Raw genomic sequence first — 18,401 nt, 5'->3', positions numbered from 1 at the left:
CCTGTGATACTGGAGACTCCTGTGATACTGGAGACTCCTGTGATACTGGAGACTCCCGAGACACTGGAGACTCCCGTGACACTGGAGACTCCCGTGACACTGGAGACTCCCGTGACACTGGAGACTCCCGTGACACTGGAGACTCACGTGACACTGGAGACTCCCGTGACACTGGAGACTCCCGTGACACTGGAGACTCCCGTGACACTGGAGACTCCCGTGACACTGGAGACTCCGTGACACTGGAGACTCCCGAGACACTGGAGACTCCCGTGACACTGGAGACTCCTGTGATACTGGAGACTCCCGTGACACTGGAGACTCCCGTGACACTGGAGACTCCCGTGACACTGGAGACTCCTGTGATACTGGAGACTCCCGTGACACTGGAGACTCCCGTGACACTGGAGACTCCCGTGACACTGGAGACTCCCGTGACACTGGAGACTCCTGTGATACTGGAGACTCCCGAGACACTGGAGACACTGGAGACTCCTGTGACACCGGAGACTCCCGTGACACTGGAGACTCCCGTGACACTGGAGACTCACGTGACACTGGAGACTCCCGTGACACTGGAGACTCACGTGACACTGGAGACTCACGTGACACTGGAGACTCCCGTGACACCGGAGACTCCGTGACACTGGAGACTCCCGTGACACTGGAGACTCCCGTTACACCTGAGTTTCCTACCTAACGGTCCTAACGTCTGTCCCCAGTCGGAGAACTCGGCGGTGAGAGTCCGGCTCCTCTGGGACACGCTGGCCCCCGACACGGACCAGTGGCCCCCCCTCTACATCCTGTGGAGGATCCACAGTGAGTCCCAGAGGCTTTTAGTAGTACCAGGTGAGGTGGGCGGAGCCTGCTCTCACCTGTCCCCCCTCTCCCCCCAGGTGGCGTCCAGAGGCGGAGCTACAGCTGGCGGAGACACAACCACCCGTTCTCCCTGTCCTTCCTGGAGGAGGTGCTGCGCTGCGTCGGCATGAACGAGGTGCACAAGGCCGTCACCCTGTTCCTGGAGACGCTGGCCAAGCAGCCGGGGAACCCGCGGACCCAGAGGTGAGCCGGGGGGGAGTCTGGATCCAGACTCTAGTGGTCTGTAGAGGACCTGCAGGTCTGGTTCTGGTTTCCTGCAGGTTCTGGTTCTGAATGCAGGTTTCTGTGTTTCTGCAGGAGTCTCTACCGGGAGTTCCTGTTCCTGACGCTGGCGGCGATGGGCAAGGACCACGTCGGTAAGACCGGCCCGCCGAGCCGTTCGGGTCACGGTAGACCTGGACCAGGTCCTGCAGGTCTGGCTGGACCTGCAGGACCAGATCCAGCTGGACCCCCCGTATGGAACGCTAAAACAGTCAAAATTAAATGAATAATTAATTAATGAAATAATTGAATACATGTACAATGAAATAAATAACATTGGAAATACCTCAATATATAATATTTTTTTAATATACAATTAAATAATTAAATAAATGGTTCCTGCATTGGCGGAAGCACATCATGAATTTATTTAAACTGTCAATAATTGTATATTAAATCAGTTATATATTTAGGTATTTCCAATTTTATTTATTTCATTGTACATTTATTCAATTATTTAATTAATTATTTAAAGTCTACGTAAAGTTTACGTAGTTTATGTAAAGGTTTGGTAAAGTCCAGTAAAGTTTACGTAAAGTCTGTAAAGTCTACATAAAGTGTATGTAAAGTGTATAAAGTTTACGTAAAGTCTACGTTCATCCCCCGTCCCTGAACTACTTCCTGTCTCCACAGCTGCGTTTGATAAGAAGTACAAGGCGGCGTGTTCTCGTCTGGGCGGGACCCTGGGGAAGGAGGAGCTGCGGCGGCGGCGCGCTAACCCCCCCAGCGCCAAGGCCGTGGACTGCAGACGCAGCTTCCACCCGCCGCTGGAGTGCTGAGGCCCCGCCCACTGGGGGCGTGGTCATCTGGACCCGGAGCCCCGCCTACTGGACGTTGGGCGGGGTCGTTGGCGACTCGTAGGCGACTCGTAGACAACTCGTAGGCGACTCCTCTGCAAGTCTTCGGTGACTCGTTGGCGACTTATTGGTGACTCCTCGGCGAGTCCTCTGCGATTCGTTGGCGACTTGTTGACGACTGATCTGCGAGTATTCAGCGATTCGTTGGCGACTCGTTGGTGAGTCTTCTGCGATTCGTTGACGAATCATTGGCGACTCGTTGGCGACTCCTCTGCAAGTCTTCAGCGATTCGTTGGTGAGTCCTTGGCGAGTCCTCAGCGACTCGTTGGCGACTCCTCTGCGATTCGTTGGCGACTCGTTGGCGACTCCTCTGCGAGTCTTCTGCGAGTTCGTTGGTGAGTCCTTGGCGAGTCCTCAGTGACTCGTTGGCGAGTCCTCGGCGATTCGTTGGCGACTTGTTGGCGACTCCTCTGCGAGTATTCAGCGATTCGTTGACGAATCCTTGGCGACTTGTTGGTGACTCCTCGGCGAGTCCTCGGCGATTCGTTGGTGACTCCTCAGCGAGTCCTCGGCGATTCGTTGACGAATCGTTGGCGACTCCTCTGCGAGTCCGCAGCGACTCGTTGGCGACTCCTCTGCAAGTCCTCGGCGATTCGTTGACGACTCCTTGGTGACTCCTTGGCAACTTCTCTTCGACTCCTCTGCGATTTGTTGGCGACTCGTTGGCGACTCCTCTGCGAGTCTTCTGCGATTCGTGCTTCGGTTTCACTTGTTCAGCATCTTTAAAGGAGCCGTTTAGTTCCCTAAACCAAGAGTTCCCGAGTCGCCGGGCTCCGGACTCAGACGTGAGGCGTCCAGGTCCAGGTCCAGGTCTTGGTCCAGGTCCAGGTCAAGGTCCAGGTCTTGGTGTCACCAGAAACCAGCTGGTCGTTGTTGTTGTTTTTATTTATTTATTTTTTAACCTGCGGTTGTTTCAGCTCAGTCCTGGTTGCACTAAAGGGATTCTCTGTTTCTCTGTTTCTCTGTTTCTGGTTCCACTCCTTGACCGATTGCATCCTCACAGATAATTGTGTTTAAAACAGATGTTTGCAGTTGTCATTTATATTTGGCCTCAGTTTGGTTTCAGTTGTAAATGTGTGTTTTTTAAGAAAACGCAAAAAATTAAAGACGGTAGTGAAGCTGCTGCTGTTTCGTGTTTCCTTCTCTGACTCTGAAACACCATTATGGAGAAAATGTGACGTTTTTCTCAGTGTCCAGTTTTACATTTTATTTTTATTTTTATTTATTTAATTTTTTTACCTTGTCTGCACACATATTAATGGTTGATACCCTAAGGCAGGGGTATTCAAATAGATTCGGCCGGGGGCCACATCTGCAAAAGGACTGTATGGAGAGGGCCGCACAATATGAAAATGTGGGGGTTTTCAAAATGTATTTTGCACTCAAAGACGAAGACTTATGTAAATATAATACATTTGAATATATCTAGTTTACATATGAATTATGTAATAATTGTCTCCAGATTTAGTAATTGTGAATGTTAAATATAATATTCAGATAAAGAAATATTATTTTGAATGCAAGTTCATTTTGAAACCATGCATTGTGCAAACTTAATGAAATTGATATTGAGCTACTTTTAATAAAACACGCCATAATGACAAAGCACCACTTTCCACCAAGATATCCTTATTTGAATATTATATTAAGCATTTCAGTTCATAGTAGCCAGTTTGATGTTATAAATAAGCAACCAAAATATTAACCATAAGCTCCTTTATTAATGACACATCTGTGCATTATATCAGCAAAACAAAACAATCACATGAAATTATAGGAAGCTTAGAAGTTCCATCTGAAATGCAAAGTCCTCACTTATTCAAATGAAAAAAATTTCAGGCCAATCCTAGAAGCCTAATGATGTCAATAAGTCCTCTATACAACAGAGGTTAATAATAATGTGACAAACATTAACACTGTGCAACACTGGCAAAAAATCCAAAGTAAAAAACACTTCCAACAGAGATTAACATGTACAAACACTATGCATCGTTAACCAACTAAAAAAAGGCTACCAAGCATCTTAAACTTAAATGCGATATGCATTCTCTGCACACATTACAAATAAAAATCGCACCTTTGAACGCATTCCTGGCATGTCTGTCTGCCTGTGTGTCTGCCTGTATCTGTTAGCTGTTATTAACTGTTCGTTTTTTTCCCCACTTATTCCACCGAACACCAAAAGTGTTTTTTTTTTCTACTTTCGGCCGAACATTCGGTGCATCACTATTATGAAGAAAAAAAAAAAAAAAAAAAAAAAAAAATTTTCAACAAACACCCCCTTTTTTGAAATATGACCAGGGGCCACATAAAAGCTCCTGGCGGGCCGCATCTGGCCCGCTGCCGCCAATTGAATAACCCTGCCCTAAGGCATATATATGTGCATTATTAGTATATTTAATATATATACATATATATACGCATACACATACATATATACACATACAAACCCAGTGAGTTTTTTTTTTGGGGGGGGGGTGACATCCACTGCCAATCCAGGAAGCAGGAACACACGGAGGCCTCACGTCAATCACTGGAAATCTGCAACAAAAACCACAAACAAAACACAAAACCGACACGGAGCCGTCAAAAACACGAGCAGCAATCCACCCAAATCTCCAGATCTGATCACAGTCTAAGCTAAGCTAGGGTAAGCTGAGCTACCGCTAACTAACCCCAAAAACTACAGAGCAAGCATGCAGGTGAACAAGACAGTGTGTATGTCTATATGTGTGTGTGTGCGCGTGTGCGCGCGCGTGTGTGTGTACGTGTATGTATATGTCTATGTGACTATGTGTGTGTATATGTATGTGTGTGTGTATATATGTCTGTGTGTCTATGTGTGTGTGTGTGTGTGCGTTTATGTATATGACTCTGTGTGACTATGTGTGTGTATATGTATGTGTGTGTGTATATATATGTCTGTGTGTCTATGTGTGTGTGTGTGTGTGCGTTTATGTATATGACTCTGTGTGACTATGTGTGTGTATATGTATGTGTGTGTGTATATATATGTCTGTGTGTCTATGTGTATGTGTGTGTGTGTGTGTGTGCGTGTATGTATATGACTCTGTGTGTGTATACGTGCGTGTGTATGTACATGTCTGTGTGGCTATGTGTGTGTGTGTGTGTGTGTTTGTGTGTTTTACATTTTAACTAAATTAACCTGTAAAAGAAGAGGTGGGCAGAAGAAAGGTGAGTATTTGAGAGTATTTGGGACTATATATCTACATGTGTATATATACACATACGTACATACATATATATATATATATATATATATATATATATATATATACACACACATATATGCATTTATACACATATACCTATACACACACACATCTTCTTCCGGCTCTTGACGAAGGCGGACGCTTTTTCTGCTCCTCTCCCTTATCTATCTGCCCTGCTACTGATTTTGTCCTGTCTCGTCTTCAGAGTCTCTTCTTTTTCACTCCACTACACTACAATCATGGAATTGATTAACTGGTCTCTCAGCACAAATGCTGGATACACAATGGATTCCTGGAAACATTGGAAACCGTTGTGTTTGGTGATTCTGTCTGTCGAGGACGTTGAAGATGCTTCATAATTGGATTTATTATAGCAGGATTTCTCTTGATAGGAGGAGGGGGATTCCTGGTGTACCGACAAACGCGTAAGTCGTCGACAGCTGTTTTGGCTCTTTCAGAGCTGCAGGACGTGGCTGAAGGGATAAGCAAGGTGACCAACACTCAGACTCTTACGTTGGGAGAGCAATGCCGCAAGCTGGATGCGATTCTTGAACAGAATCGCAGGCTGGCGGCGGTCTTTGAGCTCATTGGCAAGATGAAGAAGACCTTGGAGAAGTTGGAAGCTCGGCAAATTCGTCTGTTTGGAGTCGCCATTGATGAACCAGAGACTAAAGGCAGACGGAAAATTACTGACGCTGCCTGTTTTCAATATAATTGTTGATTCTATAATCTGGCCTTGACAGGGCGGTTTTTGGCCGATCGCTCTGGTCATAATCTCCCTGGTGGAATGTAAACAAGGGGCTCTGCCCCCACTAACCCTCCCCTCCCAGGAACATCTGTGGACCTGTTTCAGGACTGTACCGAGCCGCCTGATAACATCAAGGACATTGCCCCCCCCCCCCCCCCCCCCCCCCCCCCACACACACACACACACATGTGCAAGTCTTGTGATGATGATGTCAAATTTGAGATGTTGCTTTCTGCGCAGAGGTGTTTTTTTTGCACTTTCACACTGTGTATTTACACACAGTATGAGGAGCCTTTTTTTCCCTCCTCCCTCCCCAGTGTCATCCTTTCTCTGATCTGTTCTCACCAGTTCACTCATGTTATTTGTTTTGTCTGTGTCCTGATGGGTTGTACTGGTTGTCATCTCACTGTGCTGGGACGCCAGACCGACGACAATAAAGGCTATTCATTCATTCATTCATTCATTCATTCATTCATTCATTCATTCATTCATTCATTCATTCATTCATTCATTCATTCATTTATTCATTCATATGTATATGTACGACACACATATATCTATATATATATATATATATATATATATATATATATAATGTGTATATATATATATATATATATATATATATATATATATACTTATATATATAAGTGTATATATATATATATATTATTGTATGTATATATATAATTATATATATATGTGTATATATATATATATATATATATATATATATATATATGTATGTATATGTATATACGTGTATATATATATAATGTATGTATGTATATATGTGTATGTATATATATATATATATATATATATATATATACTATAATATATATATATATATACGGTATATATATATACATACATATACAACAGGACAGTTCATCTCCTGGAATATCAACATAAAGGCAGATTTCACCATCAACCAAGTGATGCTTTATTTTCATTTTCATTTCATTTCATTTTATTCTTTATTTCATTCAAAAAATAAAACGATTTAATACAAACACAAATACAAATGTTCCTAACTTATGAATGAAAAGGGAGCAGAAAGAAGAAGAATCTTATCTGATCTGCCCCCTTTCACAGATAACATAAATTAAAAATAATAATAATTAAAAAAAACAACTAAGTGAATAAAAACAACTAAAATAAAATTTAAATAACATTAAAACATACGGGTATGTCAATCAAAACTCAACATTTTTTCGTTATATTTACTTAACATACAGGCTTTAATTGTTCTTTTGAATGTAATGTTTGATTTGGAGTCTTTGTTTTCTTTGTTCAGATTGTTCCATAAATTGATTCCTTTCACAGAAACACAACGTTCCATCAATTTTGTCCTGCATCTTGGTTTTATAAAAATCTCTGTTCCTTTTAAATTATACTTGCTTTTTCTTTATTTTGAAGATCCCACCACTTTCAGGTTTTATTGTGAAGGTCAGTACCGGATGTTAGGAGGTACTTTCTCTAACGGGACTTTGGTTGGTGATTGTTTTTCTCGGTACAAACTGGCATCACCGCGGATTAAACCTCTCCCAGTTCCCCCAGTATGATCCCTGTGTCTCCAACTGGGACAGGTGGAAACCTGCACTGGTGAGTGTGTCCCATCAGCCGAACTCCGTCTACAAAACTACATATTTTGCCTTAATTGTGTGAAAAGATGCACGGATCCCCCAAAAAACGTCTAAACCGCGTTCCTCCGCGTGTCTGGCTCGATTCGGCGTGGTTTATTTGTTCACACGTGGTTTCTATCTTTCCATTTGATTTAGATTAAAAATCTAAAATCAGCTGCCTCTGACAAATGTGCGCGCGTTAAACCCGATTTATGGTCCCGCGTTAAATCGACGGTAGTATACGCCCGCGACGCGCACCGTACCCTCGCGTCCCTGCGTATCCCACGCCGTAGGCTCTGCGTTGGTGCAACGCGGAACCATAAATCAGCCAGCGTCCAGCAGTTTCCTGCACCAGCTCGCTGCTCTCTGCTGCTCCGTTAACAAAGTAACATGGATATTCTGCTGCTCCGTTAACACAAAGATCAAGCACAACCACGCCAGCAAGTTTATATTTATGGTTATATTTTGTTATTTATTTGTCTCTGTTTTATTTTCTGTTGCTAGATTGTCTGATGGGTGAGGTAGCGCAGACTAAATGTAGCATTTTCTTTGTTCTGCAGTCAGTGTTACAGAGGGGGCGTGGCTGTCTCTAAACGGGGCGTGGCTCCAGTGGCGGAGCGCGGGTCTCAGTACAGAGGGGGCGGAGCCTGAGTCAGGTGACCGGCGGGTCTTTTTTTTAATTAACAATTGCAAACATAACAATGATAACAAAACTTCACATTATGCAAAATCACGTCGAATTATAACATATAAAAAGTACAACTCAAATAAAAAACAAAACAAAAAGCACAGCACATTACAACCAGCCAGGGGGGATGAAATTATAACAGAAAGCCAAAACATTTACATACATTTATGGTTTTGATTGCCTTTGAATTATTAGAAAACTTAATAGAGTCCAGATACTGTTTTAATTCACAATGAAAAGTAAAAAAAGAGGGTTTTTTGCATAAGAATTTGGATTTGTGGATGTGGAATTTTGCGAGGATAATCAACAAATTAATAATAAATGTTTCCTTTGGCTTTGTTCTAATTGTTACATGGTCAAAAACACCAAACAACACATCCTTCCAAAATAAAATCAATATCAATTCTTTCAGACACAAAATTACACATATCACTCCAATGGGGCGACCAGCGGGTCTCAGTACAGACCAGCCCCCGGGTCTCCCACTCAGAAGGCACTCGGTTTCCCCCAGTGTCCAGCCGCGGTACTGCAACAAAAAATCCCATGGGGCCCAGAAAGCTTTTTTCCCATAGACCGCAATAGTAAAAGAGAAGCCTCTAAAACTGTTCACAGGAACCTCCAGCTGTAATCACCGGCAATTTCTAATCTTTGTATTCTATATTTTTAAGTCATGGACTTTATATCCGTCAAAAATGTTTTATAACGGCCAGAAAAGTCAAAGAAAAGTCTCTTTCTGGGCGTGACATCATGGCTGACGTCCCGGCCGTGCCCGTGCATTCCACGGATGTATTATATTTATATTAGTGGTGGGACTCGATTAAAAAAATTAATCTAATTAATTAGAGGTTTTGTAATTAATTAATCGCAATTAATCGCATATCAATATTTGACACAAGAAGCAACATTTTTCAACATTTTGGTATATGACTGAATCATTGAATTGACACATAAATGAGTTTAAACAACAAAATTGCTCTGGTGATAGGCAAATTCTTTCTTGCACAATTTGCACACAACTGTGCTTTTATCCAGGTTTCCACTCTGTAGTTTTCAAAAAAATTTCCGCCCACCAAACCCAGCAACGACTTCCCACCAGTTTTGGTTTCTATTGTTGTTTCTCGTGTTGAGTTCTGTGCGTCAGTATTACCAGTAACTTATACCGGGAACTCGTGCAACGAGAAACGCTCCACACTGTTTGGAGTGCAAAAGTAAATTGCGATTAAATGCGTTATTTTTTTCTTGTTGGGTTATTTTTCTGTAATTAATTAATCGTAATTAATGCTATAAAGTTCTAGTCCTAATTAATATATATTATATTAATACATTAATAATATATGTAATAATATACATTAATATATTATATTAATACATATTATATTAATACTCGCGTCATTGCCCCGGGGCATGATGGGAGGCCCCAGAGCATCATGGGAGGTGACTCAACTGCGCATGCTCTATGGGCCCCTTAACGCGGAAGTAAACCCGGAAGTCAGGAACTTTTTTCGGCGTATGCGCCAGGCGAGCAACTTCAATTGAAATGAACGGCGGCCATTTTCTGGTCTAATATCCAGTTAATATAATACATCCATGGTCTCAGTACAGAGGGGGCAGAGCCTGAGTCAGGTGACCGTTGCGAGGGAGCCAAAAAAACCCATTCAAAGCGGATGGGAAAAAGTCCAGATTTCGGTTCGCTACTCCTCCTACAGATTTCAGACGACAGAGGCGCATCATATATCAAAACGTGCGGCTCGATCGGGAATAGTGTCCTATGACTTTTGGTGTTGAAATTCCCATTTTTCCCAAAGTTATTCCCAAAAAAACGGCCAAAAAACCCCATTCAAAGTGGATGGGAAAATGTCGAAAAAAAAGACAAAATTCACCTTTTTTCTGAGTCACGTAACTTTCTCATACTTGCACGTAGAACTGTCATGCAAACTTCATAACGGAGGAAAACTTCTCTTCTCTCTCCAAATCCAAACAGTTTTTTCGTAAGATGTACACTTTTTTGTCAAATCTAGAGTGGGGCTGTCAGTTGCTAGAGTGCGGGAAAGAGTAAAAAAATTACCTTAATTTGTAACTCACGGCCGTGAAAGCTGGACAGATAATTTTTGGTCAGAATGTAAACATAGGTGTTGGGATTCATAAAATGTGACTTTGACAGGCGGGGTATGCACAAAATTTAAACGGGGGGCTCAAGCGGCGCAAATTCCTGCCTCTGTCTCCATTGACTGTAATGTAATCAAAAGTTTTCTTAAAAAAAATCTCACTTTGTTTTCGAATTGCCGTTACTAACACATTTTAAGGAATATCTGAATAAAATTAAGATTGTCAGAATCTGCCGGGTTCTGTGTCTCTCACGATGTCTTGTTTTTCTGCTAGGAGCTACGGTTTTCTCACAAATCGGAGTTATTTGAAAACTTGTCACAAGGCAAAATCTGGGGTTTTCTCACAGCCAAACCGGAACATTCCTCATGTCGAGGTTGTTGTTGCCCCTAGCAACCAGAGCTCAGCTGTTGACTGATTGACTGAACCAGAACTGGTCACATGACCCAGTCAGTACAGACTTCATATACTTTAACCTGGAAAATGGAGAAATCTGAACCCTGACCTTTTGACCTTAGATGATCCCCAGTCCTGCTGGGAACAGGTTCATGGTATATATATGTATATTATTATTATTATACATATCAATATTTACATTTGTATATTATATATACAAATTAGCCCCGCCCCTTCTTCAGATTGACCGATATGTGATATTCAAATAACTTTTGAATAGTTTGACAGAGAGAGTCATGGGTGGTGTCACTGGACTCGGTATTGAGTCCTTTACCTTCATTGGTGCAAATTAGCCCCGCCCCTTCTTCTGATTGGTTGTCCCTAGTTTCTGCTATAACTTTTGAATGGTTTGACATAGAGAGTCCTGTGTGGTGTCATCAGACTTAGTTTTGAGTCCTTCACCTTTATTGCTTGCAAAATGCAACAATGTACACAAATGGGCAGCAGCCCGCCGTGGCACTCTCGAAACTTCTGCGAGGAAATTGTCTAGTTCTATTTATTTTATCTTTGTATAATAAGCCTTTTTATTCAGCTGTTTTTAACTGTGCAGCACTTTGGCCTTGGTTGTTTCAAACTTTATAAATAAAGGACTGACGTTTTTAAACTCCCTAAATTTGCAAAAAGAAAGAGATTCTAACTTTCGTAACTTTTCCAATATCTGACATTATAATCTCACTTAATTGTAAGAGAACTGTTAGTTTTGTCTGAAGTCTGGTCCTGTAAAGGTTTTTTGGGTTGAAACACGGTGAATATCTGAGTCATGGTTCAAGTTTATTGCAGTGAAGGACTTAAATGTTCTCCAGAAGAAGCTGCTTCGTCTTATTTCTTCATTAAACTATCGTGGTTTTCTGATCCTTGATGGTTTATTTCTCCACTAAACTATCGTGGTTTTCTGATCCTTGATGGTTTATTTCTCCACTAAACTAGTGTGGTTTTCTGATCCTTGATAGTTTCTGCTGGATCTCATTTCCAGTCGGTGATTCTGAAGGTGTTTATTTCCTGCAGATTCAGACCATGTGGAGGGAAACGTTGCTGCTGCTGCTGCTTCACGGCCTGGAAGGTAAAAACACTCAACGCTGCAGATCCTTGGAACTCCTGGAATAATAGTTCATGACTCAGCAGATCCTTGGAACTCCTGGAATAATAGTTCATGACTCAGCTGCTCCGGTTGTCTTGAGCACCTTTTTTATTTTGAAACATCTCCTTCAACCTTTTATGTTCCTCTTCAAATACAATCTGATTGAGAAACACCTGCAAGGGTTTCCTGAGCCTTGAAAAACCCTCAGCTTGGTTCAGTAAACTAAATCACCAGTATGGGGAAGACTGCTGACCTGACTGCTGCCCAGAGGACCATGATTGACACCCTCCATCAGGAGGGGAAGACACAAAAAGAAATCTCTCAAAAAGCACGCTGTTCACAGAGTGCAGTTTCAAAGCACCTCCGCAAAAAGTCTGCTGGACGGGGGAAATGTGGCAGGAAACGCTGCACAACCAAGAGAGACGACCGCAGCCTTAACAGCATCGTGAAGAAGAGTGGCCTCCAGAATCTGGGAGAGCTTCAAAGACAGTGGACTGAAGCCGGAGTCCAGGTATCAAAGGCCACCGTTCACAGACGTGTCCGGGAAATGGGACACAAGAGCCGTATTCCCGCGGTCAAGCCACTTCTGAACTCAAGACAACGGAAGAAGCGTCTGACTTGGGCTGTGGTTTACCTGCAACCTGCTGCACCCGGTGAGGGGGTTGCCGTTGGTCAGACACTTCACCCAGGTGAGTCCTGCTGGGGCGGGGGGGGGGGGGTTTACCTGCAACCTGCTGCAGCTGGTGAGGGGGTCGCTGTTGGTCAGACACTTCACCCAGGTTAGTCCTGTTGGGGGGGGTCGGGGGGGTTTACCTGTAACCTGCTGCAGCTAGTGAGGGGGTCGCCGCTGGTCAGACACTTCACCCAGGTGAGTCCTGCTGGGGGAGGTCAGGAGGGGGGCTCGGGCGGGGGGTTTACCTGCAACCTGCTGCAGCTAGTGAGGGGGTTGCCGTTGGTCAGACACTTCACCCAGGTGAGTTCTGCTGGGGCGGGGGGGGGGGGGGGGGGTTTACCTGCAACCTGCTGCAGCCGGTGAGGGGGTTGCTGTTGGTCAGACACTTCACCCAGGTGAGTCCTGCTGGGGGAGGTCAGGAGGGGGGCTCGGGCGGGGGGTTTACCTGCAACCTGCTGCAGCTGGTGAGGGGATCGCCGCTGGTCAGACACTTCACCCAGGTGAGTTCTGCTGCCCGGACGGGCCCCTTCTGGCACGACATACATGGTGCCCCGTGTGAGGCCTTTAACCTGTTAAATCTGTGTAAAATAATCTAATAACTTTGAAAAAAAAAAGTATTTTTTATTTTTTCTATTTTTATTTCTATTCTTTGGTGTTACACCCGAGACTCCCGTTACACTGGAGACTCCTACCTAACGGTCCTAACGTCTGTCCCCAGTCGGAGAACTCGGCGGTGAGAGTCCGGCTCCTCTGGGACACGCTGGCCCCCAACACGGACCAGTGGCCCCCCCTCTACATCCTGTGGAGGATCCACAGTGAGTCTGACACACCTGTAGCAGTACCAGGTGAGGTGGGCGGAGCCTGTTCTTACCTGTGCCCCCCTCTCCCCCCAGGTTGCATCCAGAGGCGGAGCTACAGCTGGCGGAGGCACAACCACCCGTTCCTCCCGAGACTCCCGCTCCTGCCGAGACTCTCGTTACACCCGAGACTCTCGTTACACCCGAGACTCTCGTTACACCCGAGACTCTCGTTACACCCGAGACTCTCGTTACACCCGAGACTCCCGTGACTCCTGTTACACCTGTGACTTCCGGAGCCTCCCCAGAGGTGAGCCGGGGGGGGGGGGGGGGCGAGGACCCGGGCCGAGCAAGGACTTTTTTGAGAAAAAAGTCAAAAAAAGATTTTTCTTATTAAATTGTTTCAACTTGCACTTGCAACATACATACATATATACATAGGGTGTGCAGTTAAAAATATCCAAGCTACTGCCAGTAAAAGTGCTTTGTGCTTAATGTTAAAGTGCTATGTGGATTAAGTCAGTCGCCGTTGAGACAGGGAGGGGTCGTTGTTTAAGAGCTGGACTGCTCTGCTCTCCAACCCTGAATGTAGCTGCTGTCCCTGGAGGAGCTGCCGAACGAAATTTAGTTCTATACTGAACAATGATAAAAAAGCTGCTTATTCTTATATGTGAATATGGCTATATGGAACTCAAAGTCTGCAATTTAACCCAATAGTCATTCAGTTGTTTCAAATCCAGCGTATATAAAATTCTTAGATACTTAAAACACAAAGGGCCAAATCCACAAAGAATAGATTGCGCTCGCAAATAGCGCTGTGAATTGCGCCCGCAACTTGCCCCGCTTTAAGGTCCTATTCACAAAAGATTTTGCTCTAATGATATGCCGGTGCAAACACGGCCATAAAGTTTTGCAGTAACTTCATTAACACCGGATCGGGATCAGATCAGGATCTGACGGTAATTCATGTTCTGTGTTTTGCTACACACACCTACAGGTCAGCTGTTAAACACACACATTCTAGATTTATATGTTTATACGGTGGAATTGTTTGTAATAAAGCAGTGTACTGTGTTACTGTATGGATGAATCCTGAACTCCGTCCTGTTATTTTTATTTTTAAATCCGAGATAAGTCCACAACCCCACTTGATCTGACTGTCTACAGTCATGTCTGACTGTAGATTTCACCCTTAATATCATTCAGTATCACACAGGCTTGAATGATATTGAAGAGAGAGAGAAACAGAGACAGAGGGGGAGTGAGGAGTTTGCGCGCAGTTAATACACGCTTCGAAAAGACGGTATTTGCTCCACTATTTTTGCGTGTGGCAAATAGCGCTGGCCTTTGTGAATTAGACGGTTTTTGCAATGAGGCTTATTTGCATAGAAAGGGGGCAATTTTGCGCCGAATGTATGAATATTACCTAATTTGCATGCATGCAAATGGCACAGGCGCACCATGACACTATTTGCTTGGCAGCGCAGTTTGTGGTGCAATCCGCCCTTTGCGGGTGCTTTGTGAATTAGACGCTTTTTTTTTGTCTCATTTGCACCGGTTTAGCGGCCGCAAAAGCTGCGCAATCCTTTTGTGGATTTGGCCAAAAATGTAGAACTCTGAATTGAAAATGAACATATATATTACATTATCCGTCAAGTATTACATTATCAGTTTTGTAAAAAAAAAAGACCCACCTGAAAATGTAATAAATTCCCAATAATGTAATAAGGTATTACATTATTGGTAAAAATGTTATTACAATATCAGTCAGGATATTTTATTACGTTATTGGTGAAGTTATTACATTATTGGGTTTTATTACATTTTCAATTGAGTTAAGTGCAAATTTTATTACATTTTCAGGAAATTATTAAATTATAGGAAATTATTACATTATAGGAACTACACTGCAGGTTCTGGTTCTGGTTCTGGTTCTGAATGCAGGTTTCTGTGTTTCTGCAGGAGTCTGTACCGGGAGTTCCTGTTCCTGACGCTGGCCAAGCAGCCGGGGAACCCGCGGACCCAGAGGTGCGAGGGGGGGCAAAAGTCTGGATCCAGACTCTAGTGGTCTGTAGAGGACCTGCAGGTCTGGTTCTGGTTTCCTGCAGGTTCTGGTTCTGAATGCAGGTTTCTGTGTTTCTGCAGGAGTCTGTACCGGGAGTTCCTGTTCCTGGCGCTGGCGGCGATGGGCAAGGACCACCTAGGTCAGTAAGACCCGCCCACCGGGCCTACGGGGATCAGTTAGACCTGGACCAGGTCCCGCAGGTCTGGCTGGACCCGGACCTGCAGGTCCGGCTGGACCCGGACCTGCGGGGTCTGGCTTGACCTGCAGGACCGGGTCCAGCTGGATCCCCCGTATGGAACGCTAAAACAGTCAAAATTAATTAAATAATTGAATACATGTACAATGAAATAAATAAAATTGGAAATACCTAAATATATAATTTAGTTAATATACAATTAAATTTTGAATATTCCATTAGATATTTCATTACACATTTAATTATTTCATGGTTCCTGCATTTGCTGAAGCACATCATGAATTTATTTAAACTGTCAATAATTGTATATTAAATCCATTATATATTTAGGTATTTCCAATTTTATTTATTTCATTGTACATTTATTCAATTCATCCAAGTGAGGGCCGCGGCCTTCGTGGCACTCGAACCCGGCGACCGTGTCAGGGGGGCTGATAAGAGGGGGGCCAGGGAAGGTGTTGAAGATGAGGGAGGGGGGTGTGGTTATCAGTAAGTCTGTGAAAAACTTCGCCCAGAGCTGCTCTCAGCCAAATGTCCTTGATGTTATCAGACGGCTCGGTACAGTTCTGAAACAGGTCCACAGATGTTCCTGAGAGGGGAGAGCCGCTTGTTTACATTCCACCAGAGAGATTGTGACTGGAGCAGCGGGCCAAGCTGCTCTGTCAAGGTCAGATTATAGAATCAACAATTGTATTGAAAGAAAGGAAACAGACAGACTCCAGTAATTTTTCGTCTGCCTTAAGTCTCAATGGCGACTCCAATCAGACGAATTTGTGATCAATTCCCGCCAAGTCGAGCTTCCAACTTCTCCAAGGTCTTCTCCATCTTGCCAATGAGCTCAAAGGCCGCCGCCAGCCTGCCATTCTGTTCAAGAATCGCATCCAGCTTGCGGCTTTGCTCTCCCAGCGTTAAAGTCTGAGTGTTGATAGCCGTGCTTATTCCTTCAGCAACGTCGGGCAGCTCAGAAAGGGCGAATTAATTTGAATGAATTATTTATAGTCTACGTAAAGTTTATGTAAAGTGTACGTAAAGTCTACGTTCATCCCCCGTCCCTGACCTACTTCCTGTCTCCACAGCTGCGTTTGATAAGAAGTACAAGGCGGCGTGTTCTCGTCTGGGCGGGACCCTGGGGAAGGAGGAGCTACGGCGGCGGCGCGCTAACCCCCCCAGCGTCAAGGCCGTGGACTGCAGACGCAGATTCCACCCGTCGCTGGAGTGCTGAGGCCCCGCCCACTTGGGGCGCGGTCACCTGGACCCGGCTCTCTGGAGCCCCGCCCACGGTCACCTGGACCCGGAGCCCCGCCCACTGGACGTTGGGCGGGGTCGTGGGCGAGTCCTCGGTGACTCGCCTGCGACTTGTTGCTGAGTCCTCAGCGACTCGTTGGCGACTCCTTGACGAGTCTTCAGCGATTGGTTGGCGACTCGTTGGCGACTCCTTGACGAGTCTTCAGCGATTCGTTGGCGACTCCTCAGCGACTCCTTGACGAGTCTTCAGCGATTGGTTGGCGACTCCTTGACGAGTCCTCAGCGATTCGTCGGCGACTCCTTGACGAGTCCTCAGCGACTCGTTGGCGACTCCTTGACGAGTCCTCAGCGACTCGTTGGCGACTCCTTGACGAGTCCTCAGCGACTCGTTGGCGACTCCTTGACGAGTCCTCAGCGACTCGTTGGCGACTCCTTGACGAGTCCTCAGCGATTCGTTGGCGACTCCTTGACGAGTCTTCAGCGATTGGTTGGCGACTCCTTGACGAGTCTTCAGCGATTCGTTGGCGACTCCTCAGCGACTCCTTGACGAGTCTTCAGCGATTGGTTGGCGACTCCTTGACGAGTCTTCAGCGATTGGTTGGCGACTCCTTGACGAGTCCTCAGCGATTCGTTGGCGACTCCTTGACGAGTCCTCAGCGATTCGTTGGCGACTCCTTGACGAGTCCTCAGCGACTCGTTGGTGACTCGTCGGCGACTCGTTGGTGACTCCTCCTTCAGTTTCACTTGTTCACCATCTTTAAAGGAGAGTTCCCAGGTCACCGGGCTCCGGACTCAGACGTGACGCGTCCAGGACCACATCATTGTGTTTAAAACAGATGTTTGAAGTTGTCATTTATATTTGGCCTCAGTTTGGTTTCACTTGTAAATGTGTGTTTTTTAAGAAAAAGCAAAAATTAAAGACGGTAGTGAAGCTGCTGCTGTTTCCTGTTTCCTGTTTCCTGTTTCCTTCTCTGATTCAGTTCCTGAAACACAATTATGGAGAAAATGGGACGTTTTTTCTCAGTGTCCAGTTTTACATTTTAATTAAATTAAGCAATAAAAGAAGACATTTCTGCAAAAGAAAGTATTTGTGTGTGTGTGTGTGTGTGTGTGTGTGTGTGTGTGTGTGTGTGTGCGCGTGTGTGCGATACAGGGTTTGATATTTAGGTTTAGTGTAAATATTAGTGAAGTGTTTGTATTTAAGGGCAATAATCCACCAAACTGACCGGTGGCTATACATTTATTCATATGTGTGTGTGTATATATATATATATATATATATAACCTTACAACGCTCAGAAGTTACTTATCAGTCTCTCTGCTGGGACGGTTGTTAGAACCTTCTGGAGTTTGTTCTCTGAATTAAACAATTTAGTGAAAACCTGAGCATGTGGATAAAAATAGTAAAATTAACTTTAATAAAAACAAGACGGTACCAGCCTGGAGACGTAGGGATTAACTTCTGTCAGTTTTCCTGTGAAAACAGGACAGTTT

At 44.4% G+C, this 18,401-nt stretch overlaps 2 protein-coding genes across 3 annotated transcripts in view; both read left to right on the top strand.

Moving 5' to 3' along the window:
* LOC133440529 (DENN domain-containing protein 4B-like) overlaps nucleotides 1–3,120 on the top strand; it is a 47,290-nt gene extending 44,170 nt beyond the window's left edge. Inside the window, exons 26-29 of the mRNA XM_061717805.1 lie at nucleotides 723–819; nucleotides 897–1,062; nucleotides 1,177–1,235; nucleotides 1,774–3,120. Of these exons, the coding sequence (XP_061573789.1) occupies nucleotides 723–819; nucleotides 897–1,062; nucleotides 1,177–1,235; nucleotides 1,774–1,919 (468 nt within the window). The 3' untranslated portion in view covers nucleotides 1,920–3,120. The remainder of the gene's footprint in view (nucleotides 1–722; nucleotides 820–896; nucleotides 1,063–1,176; nucleotides 1,236–1,773) is intronic.
* A 4,343-nt stretch (nucleotides 3,121–7,463) lies between these two features.
* Nucleotides 7,464–16,879, top strand: LOC133440559 (neurofilament medium polypeptide-like). 2 transcript variants are annotated; one of them, XM_061717874.1, is made up of 8 exons: nucleotides 7,472–7,586; nucleotides 8,167–8,262; nucleotides 11,859–12,620; nucleotides 13,323–13,419; nucleotides 13,498–13,711; nucleotides 15,364–15,429; nucleotides 15,547–15,605; nucleotides 16,739–16,879. In XM_061717874.1, the coding sequence occupies exons 3-8, from the start codon at nucleotides 12,167–12,169 to the stop codon at nucleotides 16,746–16,748; spliced, it is 900 nt and encodes a 299-aa protein (XP_061573858.1). In that variant the 5' UTR covers nucleotides 7,472–7,586; nucleotides 8,167–8,262; nucleotides 11,859–12,166; the 3' UTR covers nucleotides 16,749–16,879. The 2 variants fall into 2 exon arrangements, with proteins under 2 accessions (XP_061573857.1, XP_061573858.1); XM_061717873.1 differs by lacking the exon at nucleotides 8,167–8,262 and having other exon boundaries at nucleotides 7,464–7,586.
* The last annotated feature ends 1,522 nt before the right edge of the window (nucleotides 16,880–18,401 follow it).

The sequence above is a fragment of the Cololabis saira genome, chromosome 3 (assembly GCF_033807715.1).
Source record: "Cololabis saira isolate AMF1-May2022 chromosome 3, fColSai1.1, whole genome shotgun sequence".
Taxonomy (NCBI): domain Eukaryota; kingdom Metazoa; phylum Chordata; class Actinopteri; order Beloniformes; family Belonidae; genus Cololabis; species Cololabis saira.
Note: the sequence above shows the minus strand (reverse complement) of the source record. Positions and strands in the feature narration are given on the sequence as shown.